Genomic DNA, 27,646 nt, shown 5'->3' with positions numbered 1-27,646 from the left:
TTTGACAGCTTGAGAGAAAAGTAGCCAAACCATAGAGCAAAGCAGAGATATGAGCTACTCTTTCACTCAACAATCTTTAATAGAAGAAAGCAAGGAGGGGGAGGAGGAAAACCAGAGCATTGCTGCCAGATGAAAAACAGGGGGGAAAAAAAGCAATAGCTCATAAAAAGGAAAAGGTTAGAAGTGAGCTTTGCCCCATAGAGATCAGGCAGAACAGTTGTAAGAGACACTCTGTGGCCTTGCAAAAAGCAGAACACAGTTTTGGCGTTCTGTGCAAGAAGCATATGCAACATCAGATACCCATTCCATTTTTCTGCTTCTTCTGCCCAGACTTCTTCTTAGATGCTGCTGATTCAGATGGTGGAGTGGGCTGTTTTGTAACAGGGACTGGATCTACTTTCTTGCCTGAAGACTTGGATCCTTCCGACTCCTTAGTTACATGATCATCTTGAACAGCCTTATGCTTCTTCTCCTTCTTCTTCCGTTCTCTAACGCCAGTAGATGCTTCAGTCACGCTCAAGGGAACAGGAGGGACGTGCTCTTCATCTGTACTCAGGGCATCAGAGAGCTTAAAGTCCCGAGGTGTACTTTCCGAGTCAGACTCATGGATGTTCCCATTCTGAGCTTCCTTCTTCTTATTCTTCTTCTTCTCAGTTTTCTTTTTATCAGTCTTGGTAGGTGGAAACTTTAGGTCCCTTTTCTGTTTTGCAAGGACTTCATCATATAAAGTTTCTTTCATGAAAAGCCAGAAGAAGAGGAAGATGACTGTAATAACCACAGAAGGAATGAGGATGATAAAATAGGTAGACTCGTAGAACTCCATTGTGCTTTTTCTTAGCTATACTTAAAAAAACCTATAGAGGAAAAAGAAAAAAAAAATTAGGTTTTGAACACATTTTCCTTTATATTATTTCTCCCACCAATTATAAAAGAAGCTTTGTCACTGTTTTAGAGAAGCCTTAAAATAGCTTTTAATAAAATTGCCAAACTATATCAATCATGGAACAACTTCTGGAATCATTTACCATTTGCTTCAAAGTTGTTAGCCTGGATAGGAAGGAACTGCAGTTTGCAAGACTGCTGATCTTGGAAGAGAGCAGTTCTCCTTTTTCCTTACTTTTCTTCATCTTTGTCATTCTCCCTTCCCAAGTGAATTTCACAATGTTAAAGCTTTTGATTTCAGAAATACATGACAGCACTTTCAGAAGCTGTGAATTAAGGGCCAGTACATGCAGAGCAACACTTTTTTTTTTTTTGCCGTAAATCAAACATAACGAATTAAGATTTTTATCTTGGCAAGTGGGAGTTAAATTTCAACTTCCTTTTGTTCCCAGATTTATGACAGCTTCAGAAGTGGAATGAGGGGAAGAAGGGAGAGAGCCCTAAATTTTAGTCACCCATAAAGAATCAGGTATTTTCAAAACTGCTTTTTGAAGTCTAAAACCCAGCTTTAAACTCAGGAAAATTCCACACATTTATAGGAAAACAGGAAGATCTGTTACTTATTTTGGGCATGTAACAGTGTACAACTTCCAGGGCACTAACAGACCAGATGACTCCAGGATAATTTGCTGAAAACACTATTTATGCTCAGAGCATTACTTTTTTTTTTTTTAAAGCAGGAACCGCAGAGTTAAAAAAAAAAAAGTCGGTATCAAGCTAAAAACCTAATTTTGATGCCAAGACAAGACCAGTTTTCCCATTTCACAACTGATTACTAGGAAAAGACCTGGATTTTTTGCAGGAAGAATTCAAATCTTCTCTAGACTGTTTGGTCCAAGGGGGTGAAAAAAAAAGAAGCACCAACTACTGAAAAACACAACAAATCTAATCAAGCAAGTGCAATTCCTGATTCACCCACTCAGTTTAAAAACCACAATGGAAAGCACATGCTTCAACTACATTTCCCTCTACACAAGAGGAATCTTCAACTCAGCTGTCCCTTGGGAGACCCATCCTCTTGGGAATGAAAAGCAAGAGATCTAACCCAGATTGTGTCTCTGTACTGGTTTTGGCTGGGATAGAGTTAATTTTCTTCATAGTAGCTAGCAGGGGGCTATGTTTTGGATTTGTGCTGAAAACAGTGTTGATAACACAGGGATGTTTTTGTTACTGCTGAGCAGTGCTTATGGAGTCAAGGCCTTTTCTGCTTCTCTCACCACCCCACCAGCGAGTAGGCTGGCGGGGCACAAGAATTTGGGAGGGGACCCAGCCGGGACAGCTGACCCCCACAGACCAAGGGGGATATTCCAGACCATACAACGTCATGCTCAGTATATAAAGCTGGGGGAAGAAGAAGGGAGAGAGGGGTGTTCGGAATTATGGCATTTCTCTTCCTAAGTCACCGTTAGGTGTGATAGAGCCCTGCTTTCCTGGAGATGGCTGAACACCTGCCTGATGATGGGGAGTGGTAAACGAATTCTTTGTTTTGCTTTGCTTGGGCACTCGGCTTTTGCTTTACCTGTTAAACTGTATTTAACTCAACCCATGAGTTTTCTCACTTTTACTCTTCTGATTCTCCCCCCCATCCCGATGCAGGGGGAGTGAGCAAGCAGCTGCATGGGGCTTAGTTGCCGGCTGGGGTTAGATCACAACAGTCTCTCTCATAATCTTTGTCACCTTCTCTGCAACCACTGCCCCGCTGCAGCATCCCCCAACACAGCCAACACTTGCAAAGGTCCCCAACAGCACTTGGGGAAGCTGGTACTGTTAGTGACTCTGGGCACAGTCATACATCAGTCTGCCTTCTGCTTCTCCTCAAAAAACTTGAGGATAAGGGCTTCACACAGGCTTAGACATAAGTGAGATGACCCCCAAAACTGTAGAGAGAACTGCCCCACACCTTAAAGTAATATTGCTTGGAGTATTTCCACTGCCACTTAGAAAAAGAAAAGCAAAGTGCCTACTGAGGGCACAGGGAATAAAGTCCATGTAGAAGCTGCATGGTGCAGGGAGAGGACAGGCTCTCCTTGCTTCTGGGCAGAAAGAGGATTACTCCTTAAATACCTCATAGTATTACATTTAACATTGTTTTACCTCAATTCCTGGCTGTTCTGAAAGCTGCTGTCGTAAACTGGCTTGCCATCCTGTCACATTGGAAAGAGCCTGGTTTGGAGCCTGGCTCTAGCTCAAAAGGGAAGAGTTGTTCTATGTAATAGTTTCTGGACAGAGAGGAGTTACTGTGATAATATATTTGTACAGTGCATTGAGCAGCACAGAAAGCAAGGAGCGGGAACTCTAATTGGCTATTAAGTTATCCAAATAAAAGACTAACATTTCAATACACTAATTATTCATTAGTTGTCTTAATGTTAAGTCTCCTCCCAGTTTGTATTCATCTTCCACATCTGCAGAGCTCACCAAAAAGGCTTGGGTCTAGAATTATATCCAACACAAAGTTTCAGAAGGGCTGAGAGGGATGGGAGGAAAAGCTTGTCTTTTGAGGAGAAAAAGCGCAGATGCTCAAAACTAAGCTGGAGTTTTCAAAATGATTAGTTACAGCTACTTGATAAAACCAGCTTCCTGCACTAAGTGATCTAATATTAGTCATCTCTTGAAGGAAGCAGATCTTGAAAATTTATCTCAGCCAAAGTCAATATTGAATGCTTACGGGAAAAGCTAATCCCCAAAGTAAATATGTAATTAAGCAGATTTTTCACAAGTGTAATTAAGTTGATCATTACAATACATTACTGCAAGAATTACAATACCTAACCGCAAAGAGCCCAGAACAGCCCACCTCTGCCTTGCTGATACACAAGCACGCAGCTGGCTGTAAATTCATCCGATAGCTTCAGCCAAGGCAGGATGATCACACCCTGCAACCGTCCCTACACATTTCCCAGCACCCAACACCAGATGCTCGGGTCAAATCACACGCTCAGCAAAACACACATCATTAAGCCTCGAGACATCAAGTGTCAGGAGGCACGATAGTCATCAAGGCAGGGCCAAGTATGAGCAGAAAATGATTGTTGCTTTGAGACCAGAGAGGCTAGACATATTTAAAAGCTTTAGCTACTTCCAAGAGGAGCCATAAATACATAATTATAACAGCTAGTCCGAGTAAGGAATATGTACTGGACTAGATGAGGTCTGATCTCAGAGCTGGCCAAGCAACACAAGCCCTGCCGAGCCTCCATCCACCGCGCTGCTCTCCTCTCCCTGCACTTCCCTCCACTTGTGCAACGGGATCATTTGCACCCTATGCCGGATCCAGAGCACAGCATTGGAATGATTAGTTTCAGAGCCTCAACAGACTCAATTACTGCTCCTGTCCTCCCCTTGCCCATCAGGGTGAAGCAGAGCATGAGCCAAATGAGCACTTTCACCCCAAACACTGATCAGAGGCACACAGATTTGATCTCCAAAGTCCAGCAGGGAATTCCACATACACAAATGCAGCATGGAAGCAGGGTTCAAAAAAAAAAAAAACCAAAAAACAAAACAAACAAAACAAACACCACCACCACACAAATAAAAGCCTCAGGATGTAACTAGAATTGATTAAGCACACCCAGGAAGAGCAAACAAGAGCTCTGCTCTGATGGTAATATACTAATTTCCCACCTCAGCCCAGCATGTGCAAGGGCATTTAAAAATCACTTCTAGAAGGATACCATTGCTGCTAGCTTCTATGCAAAATGACAAGATGACATTCTTTACCATGTGTCCCTTGTGAAGGTGTCTTTATAAAGTGGCATCCTTGGCATGGGGTAAAAAGGCAGTGTTTGGGCTCACACATAGTTTCCAGTTGTCCTCCGACAATCTACAATCACTAAAAAAGTTTCTCCGCTACCATTTACTTCCATATCACATTGACAAGCCATCTAGGAAAAAACAAAAGCAATCTGTAGGGAAAAAAATCCTATGCCATACAAAAAGAAACAGGACAAAGAAGCTCCTTCTATTAAACCAGAAAAAAGCAAACACTACATTAACTTTAAAACACCTTCACATACCAGCTTAACTGCTCCTCAGGATTTAGTTTTACCATCCCTCCCATTCCTGTTAGCTATGGAAACACGAGACACCCTCCCAAAGATATTACTTCTCCCCTCCAGAAGTGCTGGCAAGGAGACTTATCACTCGCAGCCCTCCCTCGGACAACTTCCTAGGGCGTCTGCATCAGTTCTACCCACTCAAAACTACAATCCCCAGGCAAGGCACACCCGGCAGAAATCACACATATACATCTCCTCACTACTGCCAACAAGAGGCACAGCAACTTTAGTTACGTTTAAATTTCCAGGTATCTGGTTAAATATTCACCTTTTATCCATATTTTATATTTAACCTAATATTTATCAGGCACGTTCCTTAGAGCCCGGCTGCCCAGCACCCGTGCCAGGCTCCCCACTTACAGACACGCTCCCGTCTTGTTCGTAAATTCAAGAACTCACAACATCCCTTTAGTCATTCTGAAAAAGGGGAACAAACCACATCTGTCCCAGCCTGCGCACAGACTCAGTTACTGTTCCCATCCTGCGTTTAACAAAAGAATTGCACTTTTGTTCCCCTAAACAGAGCCCGTGCCACAGAAAACAACTATTTCTGCACTCCAGTGCAGTATTATTGCTTGCACCTGACTTCCTCTGCTAGTTAACACTGCCCTGGATTTTCTAAGACACCCTTCGCTTTTTGCATTTAAATCTCAAGTTTCACCCTGAACAGATACCACATTTCACAGGTTATTCATTCAGTTTAGGTCCAGGGGATTAGCTTACTTGAGAAGACAGAAATAAATTATAGCTCCATCTGGCTAATGAGTCACTCATAGCTTAGCCCCAGCACGTTGGAAGCATGGCTTCCATAAATGCTTGGGTCCCAAGATGCACATAATCTCCAGGGATTTGTGCCTCCTTGAAAAACCAACATTAAAAGGGGGAAAAATATAGGTACCAAGGTAATTTATTTTTTTTTTTAATACTAAGCCGTTTAAGAGATACCACATACGATTTAGCTAAGGCAATAGCTTCTTTAATTGGGGTATTTTCCCTGGGATTTTCTCAAGCTGGCAAGCAGACTAAAAGAAAACCCTCACACTCAACAGTCACTAGGAACACAGCAAGAAGACTCGGAGGATTATCTGTATTCAATAAATTCCTCAAATAGATAACTGTTTTTTCCTTGATCTGCACACAGTTAGCAACATGCTCCATAGCAGTCAGCTGCAAAGAGGATCCTCTTGAAAACAGCTTCACTCCCAAGCTCATCTTCCCCCAGAGCTCATTGGGAGAGGATACCCAGCAACTTGGGCTAGACAAGGCAACTAAACCCAGATCTGCCACAGATAAAACACAATACTAAACAAGATGTTTACCCACTCCATGACTATTCCTCATCCATACAGCAGGAGCAACCAGCTCTCTGCGACTTTGTTCTCGAACATTAACTGAAGCACTGCGGGGCTCAAGCTCTAGCAAGGATGGCTGCCACAAAAACCTAAAGGCAGTTCATTTACTATCAGCATTGCTACAGTGTAAGAAAAAACTGCAGAGTTAGAACTTAGGTTGGCTTGGTTTAGGTTTTTTAAGTAGCCCTATATATCACTGAAAAAACAAGATGTGTTCTTCACGCTCCAAGACAAGAGATGACAGACAGCAGAGCTTCTGTGATGTGACACTAAGAGGCAGAGAGTGAAAGCCGAGCTGTCAGAGCAGGCAGGGATTTCAGTCCATCAAACTTGCTCCGAGTTTGTTAACACCTGGCTAACTTCAGCAGGTAAGCAGCACTGGGAACAAAAAGAGCCCATGCAACAACTCTGGGTCCTCCTCAGCTTTCCCATTCAAGGGTTACCCATTCCCAAAACACACACTGCCTCGAGAACAGCAGCAAGGAGCCGACTACACCTGAACACTGTTTTTGAGACAGGAAAATAAGATAATACATATAAATCTCACCGGCCACCTATGTAAGGAAAAAAGAACAGCTCCCAGTAAGATCACACACAATCTTCTCACAGGTCACTTTTAAAATTGTACAACTTGGAGGCATGCACAAAGCATCCACCATCTAGAAAAGCTGAAGGTCTAAACGGCCCTGCCAGTTTTGACCCAGATGGCAAAATTTAACCTACTTTTTGTATTCTTTTTAAACTCTATTTGTATAGCTGTATTTCCATGCTCTGTTCACAGAAGTCCTCTCAAAACTAAGACTGGGGGGAAAACATAATAAACAGCAGTTCAAGCTCTAAGTTTCTTTCATTTAAATACTTGCCCTGACAGTAAGATTTGTGCAACAGAAGAAAGCTGTAGACACTCGAAATCACAGACCGAGCCATTCACATATTAAAGTTACTCTTCTCTGGGAAAGAGACCTGTTCAAGTGAAGTTCAACAGTGCTTGACACCCATACAAACTGCTAGCAGCAAGAGAATGAGAATTGTCAATAAATCTCGCTCTTCTTCACTTGATTACACTGATACAATTAAGCCATTTGCAGAGCACAATCTCAGTGCTTCAAATACCCTCTAGGTAAATATTTTCCATTCCAAACATGCCGCTGTTTGTACCATCTGTTGGGCTCTGTCTGCTCTCAGTTGCTTGATGTTAGTTAACACAGACACTCTATTTATTAAATTCCAGAAAAGAGTAGCTTTGCTTCAACCAAAGCCTTTACTTTCAGAGTTTTTTTAATACAACTTTAGAGCCAACACCTGACAAAACACAGCAGTGGTGCCAAGAGCAAGCCAGAAGCACAATATGGCTACACGATGTTGCCACCACTATCTGGCAGATGACCTTGCTCTTGTCCAAGTGCCTGCAAGGGTTCACCAGGAGCATGCAGGTTTCCACCACAGCCTGGCTGTCCAGGCAAGTTCATACAAGATAAGGCAAGGCAGGGATTCACCATGCAGCAGCTGACACCCTGAAACCACCCGAGCTGCAGGATAAAGCCCAGAGTTGGAATTAGCATCGGTGAAAGCAGAACGAGCAACCTCGCATTTATCCAGGGGTAAAAGCACGTACACCCATTGTTGGCACAGAGCGAGGAACGGGCAGGAAAACCATGCTCTGCCCTCCTGCCCAGCACCTTACCCAAATACCCTGAAACTGCAGAGACCCTGTCACACCAGCAGCCCATGGGGTTCACGAAAGCATGAGCATGAAGACACTGATATCAGAAATCGTGTGGCCAGCAGGACTAGGGAAGTGATCGTCCCCATGTACTCGGCACTGGTGAGGCCGCACCTCGAGTCCTGTGTTCAGTTTTGGGCCCCTCACTACAGGAAAGACATTGAGGTGCTGGAGTGTGTCCAGAGAAGAGCAACAAAACCGGTGAAGGGTCTAGAGAACAAGTCTTATGAGGAGCGGCTGAGGGAGCTGGGGTTGTTTAGCTTGGAGAAAAGAAGGCTGAGGAGAGGAGACCTTATCGCTCTCGGTAACTACCTGAAAGGAGTCTGTAGTGAGGTGTGTGCTGGTCTCTTCCATCAAGTAACTAACGATAGCACGAGAGGAAATGGCCTCAAGTTGTGCCGGGGAGGTTTAGATCGGATATTAGAAAAAATTTCCTTACTGAAAGGATTGTCAGGCATTGGGACAGGCTGCCCAGGGAAGTGGTTGAGGCACACTGCCTGCAGGTATTTAAAAGACATGTAGACGTGGCACTTCGGGACATGGTTTAGTGGTGGACTTGGCAGTGCTAGGTTTACAGTCGGACTTGATGATCTTAAGGGTCTTTTCCAATCTAAACGATTCTATGATTCTATATTGTTCAGGACTGAAAAGTCTTAGGAAGCCAAAACATTTCTTGCAGTATTTGTGAGGGGATGTTATTTGGGAAAAAAGCTGGCACCAGTCAGGGCCAGATGAAAGTGTCCTTGGCCCCACCAGACTCAGAAACTGCAAGTTTTCCTTTAAAATCACCAACTTCTCACACACACACACACACACACACACATCTATTATCTCCAAAGTCAGAAGATAACAAATTATCTTTACGCTACCTTCTTCCAAAGTGCCTGTAAAGGATCAAAGGTTTCCTTCTTCCAGGAGGAGAGGGCTGGGGGAGGACTGCACCCCAACAGGGCTCTCGGCATTACTCAGCAAGTCTGTGTCTTCCCATTGCTATTTCCAGGGAGTCCCAGAGGCTTCCCCAGCTCCTTCCTTCACACGCTCGTGTACAGACATGCTCTGCCCATACCACTGTGAACTATTCAAGAGGCATTTGAACACCTGAGCAGCAAGCTTGCAGTCTTTGGTGTAAGCGTTTCCTCTTTCCCTGCTCTCCTTGTAAGCAGAGACCAGATCCGACATTTGCTCTTCAATCACCACTCACTTCTGTGCACAGGGAACTGGGAAATGATACTTCTCAAAATATGAAGGGAAAAAAAAACACTTACTGTGTTTTCTCACACAGGACCAAAGAGCAGCAAAATCTAAACTAAAGGTTGAACACAGACACTGATTTTCTCAGCTTGTTGTTTTGCTTGCATCCCAAGTGGGCAGCGATAGCAGCCAAGGTCAGTCACTAACACAGCAGCTCCGAACAGCCAGAAGATCCCCCGTTACATCTGTTGCTTTGCATCGCGCGTGTTACATCAGAAGGCATAGTTCAACAGCAAAAAAGGCTGCACAAGTAGCCATACCAGTGCACCAGCATGAACAATTCTGCTGATGTTAAGGCAGGGAAAGGTATCAGTACAGCTGCCCAGAGAGGTACTGCCTCTACAAGCTGGGCAGGAGTCAAGTCTCACTTCTCCAAAGCTGCCAGATAGAGCCAACAAACCCAGCCAGCAAGGCAGCTGTATCTTTTAGCCATGTTTTAGAAAAGAATTAAGCTTACATCTCTAAGTCTCAACACACCAACTTGATGAGAAACAACCTTCACTGTTCTCACCACAGCACTGCCCAGCATTGCGATGCATGGCTTTCACAGGTTTGCTCAAGGTATAACAATGCATTGTAATAAACCCAACATTGATTAACTTGTTAGTTCTGGCTTTGCAGGCAATGCTAGAACTTGGGGTTGTGCCAAGGCCATATTAATTCAGGATTACATACTAAAAATAAGAGACAAAGGTAGTAGATTAATGACCAAAGCTGAGTTTAGATTACCAGTTTGAGCAGCAGTTCTGCACATCACGTAGTTTTCGAGTATCAAGGGGTCTCCTGGAACACAAACCCATGCAGCAGCAGGAGCCCGGTTCAGATTTAAGCCTTTTGGCTTAATTGTTGGTGCCCAGCACCTGGATGGGAAGGAGGAATCAGGCCATGCCTGTTCTGTTATTCTGATTAATTGTCTGGAAAGTTAACAGAGGTTTGTACAAGTCAAGTTGATGTGACAGTCCATAGGAGCTTGGGTTTACTGCACACAAAAGCCATTTACACAAGTTTAAAGCCACTATGCACCTCAACGAAGGCCTTTTGACATCTGTTGTGGTCTATTGTATAAATATATATTCACAGTATAATCTTCACCTCGCATCCATAGAAAGCCTCAGAGTACAGCTACGATCCCCTGAAGCCAGGGGCAGATATGATACGATAGCTCCAATGCAGAGTGCTGCACAGCCCAGCTGGGTTTGCTCTGGGTTTTGCCATGGCTCTTTCAGTTAGCACGGCACCCTTTCCTAGGACACAGGGTTTTTGCATTACCAGCACAACTGTTTGCACGTCCTTCGGCTAGGGTCACGAAGCTGCCCATCACCCATCTTATCCCCTGCTCCATCTGCTGACATAACCACATGCAGCGTCATTCCCAAAGTTGGCTCTGCCAAAACAAGGCCAGGTGAGGGTATCAGGCTATCTTACTCCAACACGGCTTAATCTTTTTCTGACAGAGGAATAAGTTGCACTAGCATAAATATATTTATTCTGAGACTTCTGCACCTACCCTTGCCATGCTCTATTACTTTAACTTGATTAAAACAAGCTCTACAGCACCCACAGCAGTTACACAGTTGACTCCCCTCTGGTCACAAACGAGGCAGAGCCTCAAATTTCAAGTAACAAGATTTCAAGATCATCACTTGAGAAATTTGGGGTTCCTACAGCCCTTTCACCTCTTTACATCCTATTCAATCTCTGCAAGCATGGAAGGAGAGAGGAAAGCAGGTATGAGCAGTAGCTTCTCAGGACTCAAATTCCTCTCATACTTTCACAGCAATCTGCAAAGAAAAAACAGCTGAAATGAAACCTTTTCCCTTTCCCAGCGTACAGGGTAAGTATAACTATCTAAATAAACATTTCTGTATTATGTATTCTTGTTTATATTTTAGAAAATAAATGTAAAATAAGAGGAGACAGAAACAAAAGAAGAAAAAGCCTTGAGTCCAGCTTTTTTTTTTTTTGCCTTAGCAGATTGCTGTGAAAGTATGAATGGCATCCAAGTACTGGGAAGCTAATGCTCATTAAAAAAAAAAAAAAAAAAAAAAAAAAAGAACCACCCAGGTTTTTATATACAAGAGCTGCAAATAGGCAAGGAAAAGACCCAAGTGTATTACCTGCCTATGCATCCCAGAAGAGGTAATTACCTCCCTGGGAGCCTCACACAGCCCCACCAATGCCATTTATTCTCAGGCTGCCTGGCAGGAGCACCACCACTGCCCATGCCTCACCTCCCCAGGCAGGCACAAGCTGTCCTCCACTTTGAATCCAGGGCAAAGCAGATGTCCTCAGTGCCAGAACGATGGGAAAACCACGACAGATTGCTAACAAGGATGGCATTTTGTTTAGGGGACATATTTCTGAAGTTTGCACATACCTACAAAGAGGTCTGTCTTTACTGCTCGATTCTCCAAATTTCTACTCAATTTTACCCTTAACCATATTTGTCAGCTGACATTTTAGCCTACTCACTTGAATTTCTGCAGACACACAAGAAGGTTTTAAACCTACCACTTGTTCTGCGGGTCTCCACGCTGCCTGGTGCTAAAGCTTGTCTCCAAATTTCTCAAAGCAGCAATGGAGAAGCAAAAAATATTCAGCCTTGAAGGGTCAGCAAGTCACTCGGTGCAATGTTGAAGCAGGTCCGTATAGCTGAATTTATTAACCTTTGTACCTCCACACCCCAATGGTGCGGAGACTGTCAAAACTATCCTACAACTGAGCTATGTACAACCTAGCAGTGTCATGCTGGTGCTTTCACCAAGCTTCCGCCCACATTGAACGAGGTCTCACAGGAACTCAGGGAGGGGAGAAGAATGTGTGCATGAAGGTGGTGGCACAAGAGGAAGACAAGAAGCCTTGAAATAAATGAGAGAACTTGGAAATTTTCCTATAGCAATGTATCACCAAAGTTTTCCTGCAAGAATATATTAAATTCACGGTAGGACTATTAACCTTGTTCATATTAGAATTTCTTTCCCCTAGAAAAATAAATCAGCCAGCAAAGATATTCTTAGTATGAACAGCATAAAAGTGACTTTATCCAGACTTATTTTTAAATGTGTATTTAACGGATAAGAACAGAAGTCTTCTGACAACAAAGACAGGTATTAACCCAGGAGAATCTATTTAGTTTCAGACTTAACCACACAAGATTTTACTGAAGTATGCGCCCGCAGTCCTTTACCCTGTTGCAAAAGGAACAAAGGAAGAGGAAATGACTAATCAAAGCAGCAGCACATTAATATATTTTGGTATGTGGAAAAGGAAAATTGTAGCGGGTATTTTTAACATTCCCAACAGGAGAAGGCACTGCCATACGTATGCCAGCTGCCACAGAGGCTCAGCAGCTCCTGGAGGGGAAGTGAAGTTGTGTCCCCAAGAGGAGTTCTGTATTTTCCATTTCCCAGCATGAGCGCTGCTGGAAGCTTAGCACACCACGGTTCAAGTGCGGTTTACGAGTCGGCTGATGATGTTGTCGCCTGATGATACACCTGGAAAGGAGGCATGGCTGGGGCAAACAGCAATGCCTCAGTGATAATGGGTGCACTTTGACTTGAACTGTAGGAGAAACCCAGCCTAGAGAGGTGCTCCGGAGGCAAAAGGTGAGAGTTTCTTGCAGCACTGCCACCGGCAGGCACTTCTGCAAGTCCCATCGCCACCCAGCTCTGCTGAGCAAGGGATGCCCTCACCTACAGGCTGATAAGAGATAGGGGAAGAGAAGTCTCTCCCTGCCCCGGGTGGCATCCAGCAAGTCACAGCTTACCACATGCCACAAAGCACAACCCCATCCTGCACCTTCCCAAGCTTAATTTCCCCAAAATCCTCAAAGGTGTCCATCGCCTGCACATGCAAAAGGGCCAGGCTGCCAGCAAAACAGTGCACCTTCAAGTGTTTCCTCAATTACTTTGCCACTGCACCTACATAAGCCAAGCCACTGATGTCCCAGTACAACTGGATTTAATAGCTGGTTTTTAATCCCGCACTCCCTCTGCCAGCTGCCTCCATTCGAAGCTCTTTGGGGCAGCCACAGTAACAGATTTGCTCAGAGCAACAGGGCAGGAGCCTGAAGGACTAGTGTGATAAACCCAAAATTAGAGCTTTCAAACCCCTTCCCTAAAAGGGATCAAAACCAATCAATCTAGCAACAGCCCACTACGGTCATTTGTGCAGTGGGATGGCACAGCACAAAAGCATTGCTCACTCAGTAAGAGAGGAGCTGGACCGCTGCCGGTCTGCAATTGTTCCCACACTTCATAATTAAGGGCTACAATTCACCCTTTTTCTAATGCCAAACCCCAAAAGACTCGTTGTAACAAAACTATTTTAAATACTAAATGGGAAGCTACTGCTGAACCAACTGTAATCGTTCAGATACCCCTAGCTCCAACACTGCTGAATGCAAAAGGCACAGAGAAACTAATATTTAATGTTCTTGCAGAGGGATTTGTATCAGCCACCCTGTACACAGCTAGAAGCCTGAAGCTTAAGCAGGTCTTTACCCTGGTATTGCAAAATGACAACCCCGGTCATTCCACCAACAAGATTTTCCCATTATTTCTGTTCAGTGTGCTGTTCGACACAACTATACAAAGAGATTGGACCACTGACAAAACAAAACAAAACCAAAAAAAAAAAGAAAGAAAAAGTGCTTCGTTAACCTCTCAGTGACTCAACGAACCTATTGTTAAACAGCAATTGACAAAAGGAGAAGCTGAGAGCAGACGGATGCTCTCCTCTATTTGAATTCCTAGAGGAAAATGAGATTGACCTGCGTTGGCAACAGGCTGCAAGTTAAAAGAGAGTTGTTAACTCACAGAGGGAAATAAAAATTCTTAAGTGATTGTGAATCATATCAGATCTAGATGCTTTTATGTGGTTTCTTCTAACTACCTGAAGTTTTAAGATATTATTTACTGCACACTTTATGTCTAAGAAGTTGAGTGATTTCAGTTTTTTCTAAAGGCAAAGAAAGCGTGATTGCTGCATCAAAATTACTGTAAATGTGGCACAGACCTAGTTAAATGAGACCATCAGAAAGTAGCATTTGAAACAAGATTGCTGTACCCCATTATCAGGCTAAGTCTTGATATTTTTTTCAGCTGGAAAGGGATACGAAATGAACAGGAAAGATTTTTCTCTCTTCTCTCCACATACAATATAGTGAAAAAAAGTGGATAAAAGTATCCATCAGTTAAACAAGTTCACAGAGTGGTAAGAAATTTTCAAGTATGACAAGAGTTTAAAACTCAGGTATGCAGTTAGTTCTCAACCCCAAGATTTTAAAAGGGCAACTTCAGCTTAGGCTAAACAATAGGAGGAATGCAGACTCAACATATAGAAGTCAAAGTTCCTGTAAGTTGACAGAGGCATGGTAGACTTATCATCAACAGTACACAGCACAACTACCAAACTAGGACTTAAGAAGTACAAGTACTACAAGCCTCCCCAGGCTGAAATTGCCTCCTTTTCACCCTACATAGCTGGCTAAGCACTGCATCAGCATGCCTATATCTGCTTTTAATACTGTATACCACAGTCATGGTTCAGAAAGACCCAAAAACCTCAGAAAATCCTTACAACCAGGCTTGAGCAGGCATTACTTGCTACCCTTGCTTCCCCCTGTGCACGTACAACTACACTGCTCTGAACTACACCCAAGCAAACAGGGGCCATACCCAAAAGATCGGCTTCCTCCAGCTCATACCTTGCAGGGTGGAGTTCAAGCCAGAGGACAATGCTGGCATAGGAACAAATGGGTAGTAACAGGCCATGAATGCATTTTGACTGCAAGTCGGAAAAACGCTCTCAATCATCAATCCAATGAGATGCTCGACGCTGCAATGGTGAATCTGCAGCCTCCGTATAGAGCATGGGTGCTGTATTTTATTTCACCTGGCCATACAGCAGCAGCAGACTCCTACTCACCACTCCTGCCACTTAGCTACAGAGGTGAACCAGAGCCCGAGGACTGCAGGGCACATGTTTTAACTGATAATGAGAAGCATCTACCACTCTTTTGCTAGTAGCAATCAATGAGTTTTAATCCAGTCACATTAGGAACAACACCTGCAAAAGAGGGTTGGCTTTTATTACAACTGTGCATTAAATTTAAAATCGTTTGCCTGATTAAAACATTGTTCATGCTGTATTTATAAAACACTTGAAACACAGGGAATGTTTAGAGGTACATTCAGGACTGAATTTGGATCACAGAAGCTTCTGATGATGATGGGCTTCCTACAACATCGATATTTTGACTTTTTGCTCCAGCACAAACTTGTACTGGCTGAACAGAATCCCATCGGCAAGACTTCCACAGCAGATATGAGTTAGTTTGACTGCTCCATAGCAAAGCTATCCTAAAGTATGTTATCATACAGGCATAAAGATAGCACTTTTATATCCAAGCCAGATACCTTATGCTGTAGAATATGGTGCTGTTGATACTCTTAAAAATACAGTTTCAAAATGGTTAAGGAACAGAAGAGGCTTTAAAAGCAATCCCTGCAGCACTGGCACCATACAAGTTACCCCAGTATATTTCAAAGTATAAATTGCATTATGAGCTGGAACTTTTAACTCAATTTAAAGGCACAACATGAAGTTTAAGAAATTGCTGAACTGTGGTCGTTTCCCTACTGAGACAGGTGAGGTGTTAAAGTCCCTCTCCACTCTCCTTCAAGACACTGCATGTAGCCCATTTATCAAGGGCAGCAGTGAGAGCTCACCTCATCACCTATCCAAAACACCTCCTGCACTACAGCACTAGCTATAGCTCCACTGAAATACCATCCTTTCTTTCAACTTCCACACTGAGGATACATGCTCCTAAACGGTAGCACCACACATTCCTCTCCATAAAGTTTCTTTTCACCTTGTTAACCCCTCTGTGCTTCATTTAACAGTCTGCTGAAGGTACTCACACATAAAGAAATTATATACAGTTAGTGTCATCTCAGCGCATGGACCCTTTAGGATCTGGGCAGGCAGCTTAAGTGGGTCACGTACTCAGGAACCAGTGCAGTATTTCGGTAGACTCCAAGGCAGTATTTGCATCTTGTCTTAAACATCCAGAGCAGGAGATTGATCTCCATTCCAGCATCAGGGAAAAGGCTCCAGCTCCCCCACAGACTTGCTTAACACCCTTGAATTACACCTGGGCCATGTGTTGAAGGAACTTTCTTTTACCACCTTCCTTGTGTGGCTGTTGATTCCCCAGGTGAGCGATGCTGAGGCTTGCTGATATTTCTCTGAAGAGCAGCAGCCCAGCAGACCCTGCAACACTCCTTAGCCATACCGATCCCAGTTCCACAATCCAGTTCATTGCACAACCCCAGACACAGCGTAATGTTGGGAGCTGGACAACACCACACATGAATCCCCCAAAAGATGTGTTCAAAGTGCATCTCTAAGGGTTTCCTGGTTTTCTCCGCTTCTGACCATAAGGACCAAGCTTGTAAGTTTCCTAAAGGGACTTCAAATACGCATTTCACTGTTTTCAGAATTTTGAGTTCAAATCAATAACCCAATATCCCAGAGTTCTTCCCCAAAAGCAGCCTCATAACACATGCACGCACACCCTCCCCAACACACTCAGCTTTACTGATCAGCACAGTACTGATCTGAACTCGAGAACATAGCAGGTTGTTAAAAAGGCCTAAAAACGCTCAGCAACAGAAATGCAGAGTAATTGAGGTCATTTCTCTCATGCTTCTCTGGGTTCTCATTCCCCTTGCTTTGCTGTCCCACAATCTGCTCCTCCTTTGGCATGCAAGGATTGAACAAATACTTCACTGCAACCACAAAGATCTAAACTTACTTGCCTCCAACTCTGGTTACACCTCAAACTATTACTCCAGTAGCCTTTAATGGGGAGCGGGTATTAAGAAATCTACTTAGAAATAGGTACACTGGACCTGAAGCCAAGAAATTCTTTTGGCACACAAACAGCATGGAAAAAAAGGTAGAAACTGGGAGATTGAGGGTGGGGGGCTGAAAAGGCAGGCTTGTAATAGAAACATCTGACCAAGAATTTTCACAAGCCTTTAAAACTTCTGAAACCTAACCCCTTCACTAGCACTATTCACATGCCTCAGACTGCAGACCGTGTTACGCAAGTCATAATTGTGCCTCAGCAACCCTCCCTCCCACCCACGGCGCTCCGCACCTCGCCGAATCCATGTGTTGAAGTACACCAAAGTGGAGAAGTGGTGTACCTGTTCCTCCCACAACTGGCCTGGTGTACTACCACCTGTGCAGAGAAGGCCTAGCTTTGTTATGCATGTTGAACTAGGCTATAACCCATTAAAAGCTACTTTAAAAAAATCTGTTTTTACATACACACGCGCACACTAAGCTGTAAAGAGGTTTACTAAATTTAGCACGCAACCCAATCCTAGTGGTAGTGTAGCATAGGCTGTAGATATGGAAGTGACCTTAGGTGAAGGTAACAAGGGAGAACTGTTGGTACCGCCATTGAGCTGCCGTGGGAAAGCCCAGGGAACCCAGTAAAATCCTAACACAACCTCCATAAATCCTCCCTGCAGCTTGGTGGTTTCCAAAGTTTTAAGATGCCTCTCTTCCAAACAACACTTCTCTTTGTCTATGCTAGGACAGGCTTGGCGAGGACACCTTCTCAGCAAATGTTAGGGCAAACAGCTCCTCCTTGGTCAGAGTTTGAACTTGGAGAAGTGAAGCTTTGATGGACCTCCACCACTACTGCTGTAAATAGAAAACAAGGCAGCATAAAGAGAAAAAGCAGCACAGTCCTTTATCAGTCCATCACAGCTGAAGCCACAGTGGTGCCAACAGGTATTTACACAAGCAAAGGGCAGTAGGTGTGACACGGGATACAGCATTCACCCGTAAACTCCATTTTCTGCCAGTTTCCCAGCACCACACCCCACTGAGAACTGCAGACGCTGCCTGGTCCAAGAGAACAACGCGCCGAGTCTCCCCGGAGGACAGCAAGTTAAAGGAGGCAGAAAAGTTCCCGCCTAGCCCCAAGGGAAAGGGCCCTTCCTGGCACACCACCACTAAACTCAGATCACTTCTCGGATTTGAAAATGCCCCATGAAAGATCCATTGGGTATGATCTACTGTAGCCATGGTGCTGCTCTTGGGTATACCTGGAGCTGAAACGGACAAGGGCAGAAGAGATGCTGCAACCAGTTTCATGTATCTGTTTTTGGGTCTGTGCACAGCATAGCATTAAGAAAAAAGGAATGCCTACATGAAAGCCAAGCTGGGACGTCCCCGCACAACATAAGCAATGACTTAGCAGACAAAGCAGCACTAATCATCACAGCAGCCTTTCAAACCAGTTTGGGAGGCAGGAAGAAATGTCGCTTTCTGCGACCAGGCTTTGCCTCCCACCCACGTCCCAGCAGAGACCCTGAAAGGAAGACGTGTGCGGGAACAGCCTCAGTCACCGCAGAAGAGCGGTCTCCCACTCACCCACCAGTTAACTGCCAGCACAGCAAAGCTGGGGCAGCATGCCCTGGGGGCCAGGTCACAAATGGGACCAAGAGAACGGCATCAGCAGCTGGTCTGCTGGCGACCTCATAGCATCTTCAACTGCAGGCACACGGCCTCTACTTTCCCTTCTGTTAAATGGGAAGGTAAGCGCCTCCATCCTGCCTGCACGCCGGGGCAGGAGGACAACACTGTGCGAGAGCCCAGCAGCGGCACAGGGCAGGCGCCTGGCAGACAGACATGCACACAAGCCAAACGCAAGTCATCAGCTTTAAAGGCTCCTGCCACCCAGCACTCGCCACCAGAGGCTCAGGAACCATTCACTTCCTCTAATAAATTGGACTTTTTTTTCTTTGTACTCACTGAGCACGGACTTTTCAACTTAAAACCCCAGAGCAAATAGGCTGAGAAAAAAAAAAAGTAGTCATAGCCAGTGGTCAGATTAAACCAGTAATAACAAAATTAGCAGCTGACTGATATTACAGGCTCTCTTATCAGTCAGTCACAATCCGGTCCAATCCTGGCATGCTCCCTGACGAGCTGCACCTTGTGCAATAGCTTAGTCATCATCTTCCTTGACAGCTACGCACTTGCAAATAGATTATGAGTCCACTCACATTTTCCCATGAAAATTTTCCCCTCCGCCCTACTAGAAGCAGGACGGGAGCAGAGTGCTGTCGAGCGGAGGAGCAGGCAGCTTACCCCTTGCAGGGGAGGAGATAGCGCTTTTATCTCCTGGACTCAACAACTTCCTTCCTGTGCGGTTGCAGGCAGACAAAAGACACCTTTTCACATCACAGACAAGAATGAGATGCGCTAAAATTTGTCACATCCCCGAAATAAAATGCCCTGCTTACCATTTTCAGTCCATACAGGACAGCGTAAACTAGAATTAAGCCAGCATTTGTACTACAAGAAACCCTTTCAGAGTGGGATTTGGAAGCAAAAGAATAAGAAGCCCAAAACAACTCAGGTTCAGTTTATACTGCTCCAGCCAGTGACACAGCTTAAATGAGAGATGGTAACACTGGACCGAGGTACTTCCCCTCCGCAGGATGAGAGCTGGATTGTTTTTGGAAGTGCCATGAATCATGAACATAAATATAGCAGGCTTTAAAAGCCTTCAATACCCACATAATTCTGAAATCAAGCTTTATTTTCCCTGGGTCATTCAACACATGCTTGACAAGTTGGACACCAAACAGGCAGGCTGAAATGGTTAACTATTCAATTAATACCTGCAATCCCAAAACAAGAACTTGTGTTTTGCTGGGCAACATCAACACACCTCTTCTGAGACAGAAGAAGCCCTCCCTGATGCTCAATTAGCCATTCAACTACAACTTGAAGGAAACCAGGAGTTTTGCTCTATTTCCTCAACTTTACAGCATAAAAGGGCTTAAAGATGTTTCCTGCAGCAGGGGAGCAGTTAGCAGTGTACCGGCTGCTCTCAAGCAGAGCAGTGATTTGCAGGATTGCCTGGCTGCAAGCAGATCCAGACAGGGCAGCACAGGCAGCAGGATCAGCCAGGAGGGAGGGTGTGCGATGGGAAAGAGCAAAAACCTGCAAGAAGTGCTGCTTTCCATACTTTATTACCACTGAAAATCCTGCACACCTGACAGTGACAGCAGCAGGGAGCTGTTAACACTAGCAGAGGACAAGGCTATTTATAATAGGGATTATTAGCGCAAGAAAATGAGTAGCTTGCCACATTACTAATTTACAGACACTTTCTCCAAATTATAACGTAGCCTCAGTGATCTACAAGCAAAGATGAGGCTTCCTTTGAAAAGGAAAAAACGCTCTTCTTCTAAATAAGTCTTCTTGGGAAGAAAAGGGGAAGGAACGTCATCTACTTCGTCTCTTCAGTAACAGGAATTTAGAACTGTGAATTTTGATAAACAGGATAGCCACAAAGCGCTAACAAAAAACAAAGAACACTGCAGAAAACAAGGAGGAGAGCTGTATAAAAGTAACTATTTTATTCCTCATGAACCCACAAACCTTACAGTTCCTGTCCCTCTCCTCTCCCTCCCATCCCCCACACATTGCACAGCAAAATTCAAGGCTTGAAGCTCCTAAACTAGGAGACAATACTCTTTATTTGTGTTAGAAAGAGTCAGAGAAGAAGCTTTCCGGAGTTTTCACATGCTTATATGCAATAAACCATTTCTCTTTTGCCCTGTTTTCCAAAGTATCCAAGAGACTTACTTAAAAAAAAAAAAAAAAAGAAAAATCACCTTTAGTTAAATGGGATGCATTAAAAAGGATCATGAGATTTGCATTCTTTAGCACCTCAGATTATTTCAGTTTCCACAGAGGTGACTTCCCCTTCCAACTCCCCACCAAACTTCAATTAACGAATGCTCATATTTGAGTGGATTTGGGCATTTCATGTACCAAGACACTGGAACATCCAGGCCAACAAGATGGCAAGGCAGCAGTATTTATGCATTCCCAGGAGATGTCCACTTAATTTTGCTGTATGGATAGATACTGCATCAAGCCTGCACTCTGCCCAGTACCTATATTTAGGGACTGAGTTGACCCGACAGTGCCCCCATAAGCTCATTTATTAAGATTCACTTATTCATTCTAATATAATCTAATTAGACTGCAGCACTCCTGCACACAGGCATGGCAGCAACCAAGAGAGGACGAGTTCAAATGCAGGGAACCTGGCCCATAAGCTACTTTAGTTCTCACATGGGGGGGAAAAAAAAAAAAAAAAAAACTTGCAGAGGAATGGCAGGAATTGCAGATGCCTGCTTACTGTCTCCATGCTCGGAACAGCACCTGGATTCACTCTGCTTCTCCCTCCCACCAGCTAAAGACCAGTTTTTCAACTGGAAGAAGCAGCAGAGTCCAGATCAACATACAGTGCTTATCGATGCGAGGGCTGTTGCTCCTGCTCCGAACTCATTGGAAATAACAGCCACCGTTAAGAGCCATGTGGGCAAAAAAAGCAGGAATTCAAGTCTCTCAGGCAGTGCCCACACCAGCAGGCACAGATGTGTTCCCAAACTAGAGATCGCAGGCATCAGCCTGGAAAAAGTGCCAACAAGTCGACATTGTAAGAAATTACTTTAAAGGCTCCATTCTGGCAATAAGTAGGAAGCTTTCAAAGTTCAGAAGTACCCCCTCTCCTGCAACCATCTGTAGTTCAGGCATGCGAACAGGAAGAAGCTTTTACATTTCTAAAAACATAAATAAATACTATTTTTTAAAAGGCATCATGTGTTTTATTTGCTTGGACATCTTGTATAACAATGAAAGGAGAAACAGATTCCTAAGAGTCATGAGCTGGTAATTCTCCAATCTATCATCTCCATAGTTTATGCACAGTCATTAACAAGAAGTGATTTGTCTGGGACAGATTTAGCCCAGCAACTCCCTGTCTCATTAGCCTAAAACAATCACCCGAGGAACGTCAAAAAGTTTGAGAGCTTAGTGCAGCAAGTAGGCCCCCCAAAGATACTCATTTTTTAAAAAATAGTCCAATCCCACTGCTTCGCCAACACAGAGCAGGAAGCTTAAGAGCTAAGCACAGATGCATAAAATTCCCTTTATATTAAAAAGGTTTTGATGGGTAAAGGCAAAAGGTTTTCACTGACAAGGAAATCCTGAGAATCAACAGGAGGAGACTTTGACTTGTTTAACCTATCAAATCAAGTGGTCAAGAGGGGATCCAATTGCTCCCTCTAATTACATCAGGGAGGAAAAACAACCGTTTAAACCAAATGGCAACACCAGAACAAAAACAAATCATAGGAACACCATCAAGATGGAAATTCAGTGATTGCTCCAAGACTTAGAAGAGGCTCTCCAACAGCTCTCCTGTGGAGATGGGGGCAAAGAATAAACCGATCAACTTTCACCTTAAGAGCAGTAATGTTACGAAAGGCATCCACAGCACGGATGGGTGCTATAAACAGGGAAACTAAACTTGATCAGGGGCTCTCTTCCGCTCTCGGGTTCTTATCAGCCCGCTTGCTGTCACAGCTTTTGGAGCAGATAGCGGGAATGAAGAATTACCCTCCTGCCTTCTGCTTCTTCCCCACCCCTCCAGGACAGCACAGGGGGTATTCACACTATTTACTCAGGCACGTAATTGGGGTATGATCAGGGAACTAAACTTGGGAGCTGAAGCTCTCGCAAAGTCAATGGCGAGAGGTGGGTGTCTTGGCAGCAGTGGGGGAAGGGATTAGGAGCAACCAAGTTTGATGCTTAAAATAAAACACATGTCCTCTCCCCCCATGTCCTTATGCTTAAGGGTCTTGGCCAAAAATGTATTTATTCTATACCCATCACCTCTGAAACTCACAAGGGATTTCAGTTCCTGAGGGATTTTGTTAACCCTGGGTTTACAGTACTAACAGTCAAGCAATGATTAGACACTTTCAGGCCATAACCATCTGATCTCCAACAGTAAGAGCAGATGATGCAAAGGAAAGCTGTTACATGCCTAACCAAGTAACACCACAGTTTTATACAGGCTTGAGCAAGTCTTTCCCTCTTCTTCAAGGGGTTTCAAAAACAAAGTAGTTAGCAGGCTAAGTTATCTGTAATAAGGGTTTTACGACAGTGGGGGATAAAGGATCAAATTAAAAACTAATTGTGTTCTTCACATCCTACTGCTGCTACTTCTGAGAGCAGAAAGCATCTTCTTGAGACTAGCTAGATAAGGGAGGGTGGGGGGAAAAAAAAATCTAACAAAAAAGGTATTTGGTAATAACTCTAACAGAGAATTAGTATTTCTATCCAAACCCCAACCCTTCCCTGCTGCAGTTACACACAAAAGTTATTTTAATCACAGTATGCAGAAAGCAGCATCAGCATATGAGGCAAGAGAAAAAATATGTGGTAAAGCAAGTTGCATAGCGTGTTCACAGACAGAAATTACAGTGCAGTTATAGGGAAGAGGTCCACAAGGCAGAGAAACGCTTCCAGCCCAAACCAAACAGGAGGACATTAGCGATCCACCAAGAGAACACGCCAGAAAAATATCTGAAAAAAGGTGGAACATGGGAACTCAATCCCCTTTTAACTTTTGCAGCTATCAATTCAGACTTTCCAGCAAGGGATTTTTGCCTTGTCATACGTAGAGATGTGAAATAGAACTTGTCTACTAAATACCATGTGTGTTGTTGGACAGAGGTGGCAATGGAAACACTAAAGAAAAAGAAAATAACTTTAAACAGAAAATAACTACAGCAGAGGATCAGCTCAGCTCCTCTTCCGCAACTCGCTTCCACAAAGCAAGAAACAATCTTCAAGTTTTTCTAACAGTGATCTCAAAATACACAGCACAGCCTTTGGAAAAAAAAAAAAAAAAGGTTATAAACTAACAAACCTAAAGCACACAGGTGTATACACATCACTAGGAGATAGCATTTGGCAGTGCCTAATGCAGAAGAGATGCTATGCTACATTATTCTTACTAACCACCTACTTAATTAAAATACTTCATCGATTGACATTAGTTGGGTACAAAAGATGTAGCTTTGCCACCTTAACTCTTTTTCCCCCTCGACAGCCTGTACACCGGAGGAAGGCTTCCAGCAAGGGAGTAAGCTGCGAGCAGAGGAGGAGAAGCAGGGGGGTATTAACACATCCAGGGTTAACACAGCTGCACGCAACCCACACCGGTGCTGTGCCAAAGGGCGCAGGCAATTTTAAAAAAATAAAATACCCCCAACAAACATAACCTATGAACATCACAAAAAGCAGCGTATTTTACCGTGCGCAGTTAACACCGCTACAGGAATACAAAAATGGGCCAGACTATTTTAACCGGCGAAGCGCAATGCTTCATTAAAGTTTGCAAGGCCAACCCGGGCGCTGCAGCATTCCCTTCACGCCTAACCTTATCCAGGGGCCTGAGAGCCCCGGGAAATTCTTATAAACCGTATTTTGGGGGTAAATTTTCACTCAGCCGCCCTTCACAGGTTCGTGCCTCTGGCAGCGGGCAGGTAACGGCGCAGACCTACGGAAGACGACCGATACATCGGGTTTTTGTTGGGTATTTTTGGTTGGTTTTTTTTCCCCCCGGTTCACTTAGCTTCGGGAAGGTTACCGGCAGCCGTGCTCGGGAGGCACCGGTCCCCACACACCCCCCCAAGCCCAGCCGGGGCTGCGCTGCCCCAAAGCCGCAGCGGCGGCTGCCGGAGGCCCCCGGCAGCAGCAGCCGCCTCACGGCCGCGAGTAGGAGCCGTTTCTCCCCCCCTCCACCCCCCGCTTCTCCTCAGGCCGGCCCCGGGAGAGCAGCGAGGACCGCGGCCCGCCCCGTCACCCACCTGCCGGCGCTCACCCGCCCGCGGCCCGGCCACGCCGAGGCCTAGGCCCGCCCGCCCCTCACCGGGCAAGGCCGCGGGCAGGCCCCGCTCCCGGCCCATCCCTCCTCGCCGCCGGCCCGAAGCGGGAGCGGCGGTGTTTCCCCGAACGGGACTTACCGTGAGGCGCGGCGGGCCGAGTACGAGCCGGGCCGGGCCGTGTGAAGCGGCGGTGGGACGGAACGGCGGCGAGCCGGTGCCTGCGCGGCGCTGGCGGGCAGGAAGGGAGGGAGGGCGGGCGGAGGCGGCACCGCACGTCCGCCGCGTCTAAACGGCCTCCCCCCGCCCGTTAAAGGCGCGACGCCGCCGCCTTCCACCCCCCCCCACGCCTCCACCCCGCGTCCGCACCTCCTCTGTGGGGACCCTCTCTCCCACGCACGGGGGGAAGTCACCCCCGCCAGAGCCCACCCCCAGGCGTGGGGAGCCCCCCCCACACACACACACACGCTGCTGGGGTACCCGCAGAAGTGGGGAGCCTCCCACCCTGGTTCCCCCACTCGCGTGCGTGCATCCACCCAGAGCCTTCCCGCCTGCGTGGGGAGCGCCCCCTCCCGCCCCTCCCCCAGACCTCCCCCACGCAGGGCATCTCCCCACCCACGGACAGGGATCACCCACCCAGACCTCCCCCACGCGAGGATCTCCCCACCCAGACCCCACCCACGGGCAGGGATCACCCACCCAGACCTCCCGCACTCGGGGGATCCCTCACCTAGAGGTGAGGCTCACCCACCCAGACCTCCCCCACGCCCGGATCTCCCCACCCAGACCCCACCCACGGACAGGGATCACCCACCCAGACCTCCCCCACGCGGAGGATCCTCCCACCCAGGTTTCCCACAGCGCGGGTACCCCCACCCAGACCCCACCCAAGCATGGGAATCACCCCACCCCCCCCACGCAGGGATCTCCCCACCCATGCGTGGGGACCACCTCCCACTCCGGACATACCCCATGCAGGGATCCCACTACCTAGACCCTCGACGGGGAAGGGTCCCCCACCCACGCACGGGGATCACCCACCCAGACCCCCCCCCACCCTCCCTAATTAACCCCCCCAGCGCCAGCCGGCTCCCACCGCACCCCTCTCCACCTCCTTTCTCGGAGCTGCCGGGGCAGGCAGGCGTGGGGACCCCACAGACCCCCCAGGGCATCCCACGGCGTCCCCCAGGGCATGAAGGAGGACACCAGGTCACCTCCCCACGACCACGAACAGGGGTTGCCCCTAAATTTCTCTTAATTGCCTTAAACCTGCCAGGATCTGCAGCATGGAGCAGCCCTGCTCGCAGCATGCAGCGTACCAGGGTTCATTCAATCACAGCCCCGCAATCGGGGGAGCATAACCAGATTTTCTTCAGCTCTGACTTCTTAAAGCCCTGACTTTTTCTTCTTCCCTCTGACGTGGATCCTTTCCAAAGCGCTCACGGGGCAGATTTCTTTCACCTTAAACATCGCAAGAGCTTGCGCATGAGATCAGTGGCTGACCACGGAGCTGTGGGTACCCACGGGGATGAAAATCAATGCTCTGCCACGTAGTTACTCGAAAGAGTGCAAGAAGCCACCAAGGGCTCTGGGACAGCACCCGGCTCCATCGCTGGGGGACTGACATTAACTCTCAGCTTCCCGGAGCCCCAAACATCAATGGGGAAAAGCAAACTCCCATGCACAAGAAAATTCATCTTTTTGGGCTGCGGGTCGGTGCTGGCGCTGGTCAGGACCAGCAGCCCAAGCCCGGCTGCGGTATCCACAGCGGCTGGTTGCTCTGCGGCCGGGAGGCAGTCGGCAAAAGGGAGTTATCCCAGCAAAGCCAGGAGGCTGGCATCCCCCCAGGCTTTGCAGGCACCCTCCCATCATTTCTTCAGACCTCTGGGAATGAAAAGTCTGGTTGAACTTCCAGACCCCGTTGCTCAGAGCAAACAATTTGTTTATATGTCCCAAAGCATCTTTGAGAAATCGACTGCAGCATTCGGTATCAAAGAAGGATTTGCATCGAGCTGCGCTAAGAGCTCGGCATTACCCTCTTGGCCAGCCATGTGTGTCACTCAGCTGCGGGCTACCGCCGCATTTCCAAACTCTCCGGAGCAAACAAAGGCAGCGGATGCTGGCGGATGCCGTGCTGTTGCATGCGAAGCTAAGCGGGCCCGGAGGCAAGGCCATGCCGGCGGTCCACAGGGATGTGCAGGAGGTGGCCACTTTGAACACGGGACTGGCCATCAGCTGGCAAGGCAGCGTTTTGCTGCTTCATCCTGGAGCTTCCCTGGCTCAGCACGTCCCAGCCGGTCACTCTGCTCTTGCAGGAGCGCTGCCGAGAGCGGCACATGAGCCAGCCAAAGGCAGCATCCGCATCCTGCGCTTGCAAGGTGCAAATTTAAGGCCGAATCTTGCTTCTATTAATCACTGAGGTAGCTGCAGTGGTTGTGATGGGGCTCAGCAGCAGGAGATTTTGCCCATGTTTGATTGCTTTTGTCCACAGCAGAGTTTTCCAGCTGGCATCACAACCGAATCACCATT

General features: G+C 46.2%; 1 protein-coding gene across 12 annotated transcripts in view; it reads right to left on the bottom strand.

Moving 5' to 3' along the window:
• The window catches only part of KTN1 (kinectin 1), a 78,816-nt gene extending 53,422 nt beyond the window's left edge, over positions 1–25,394 (bottom strand). For 10 of the 12 annotated variants that reach the window (XM_075029524.1, XM_075029529.1, XM_075029530.1 and 7 more), the window contains exons 1-2: positions 25,259–25,394; positions 301–854 (exon numbers count right to left, since the gene is read on the bottom strand). In XM_075029524.1, coding sequence (XP_074885625.1) covers positions 301–823 — 523 coding nt within the window. In that variant the 5' untranslated portion in view covers positions 824–854; positions 25,259–25,394. Of the gene's footprint in view, positions 1–300; positions 855–24,672; positions 24,793–25,258 lie in introns of all 12 variants that reach the window. The other 2 variants (XM_075029525.1, XM_075029531.1) reach the window with 2 other exon arrangements.
• Between the last annotated feature and the right edge of the window lie 2,252 nt (positions 25,395–27,646).

Source organism: Buteo buteo, chromosome 6, assembly GCF_964188355.1.
Source record: "Buteo buteo chromosome 6, bButBut1.hap1.1, whole genome shotgun sequence".
Lineage (NCBI taxonomy): Eukaryota > Metazoa > Chordata > Aves > Accipitriformes > Accipitridae > Buteo > Buteo buteo.
This window is presented reverse-complemented; position numbering and strand designations above follow the sequence as displayed.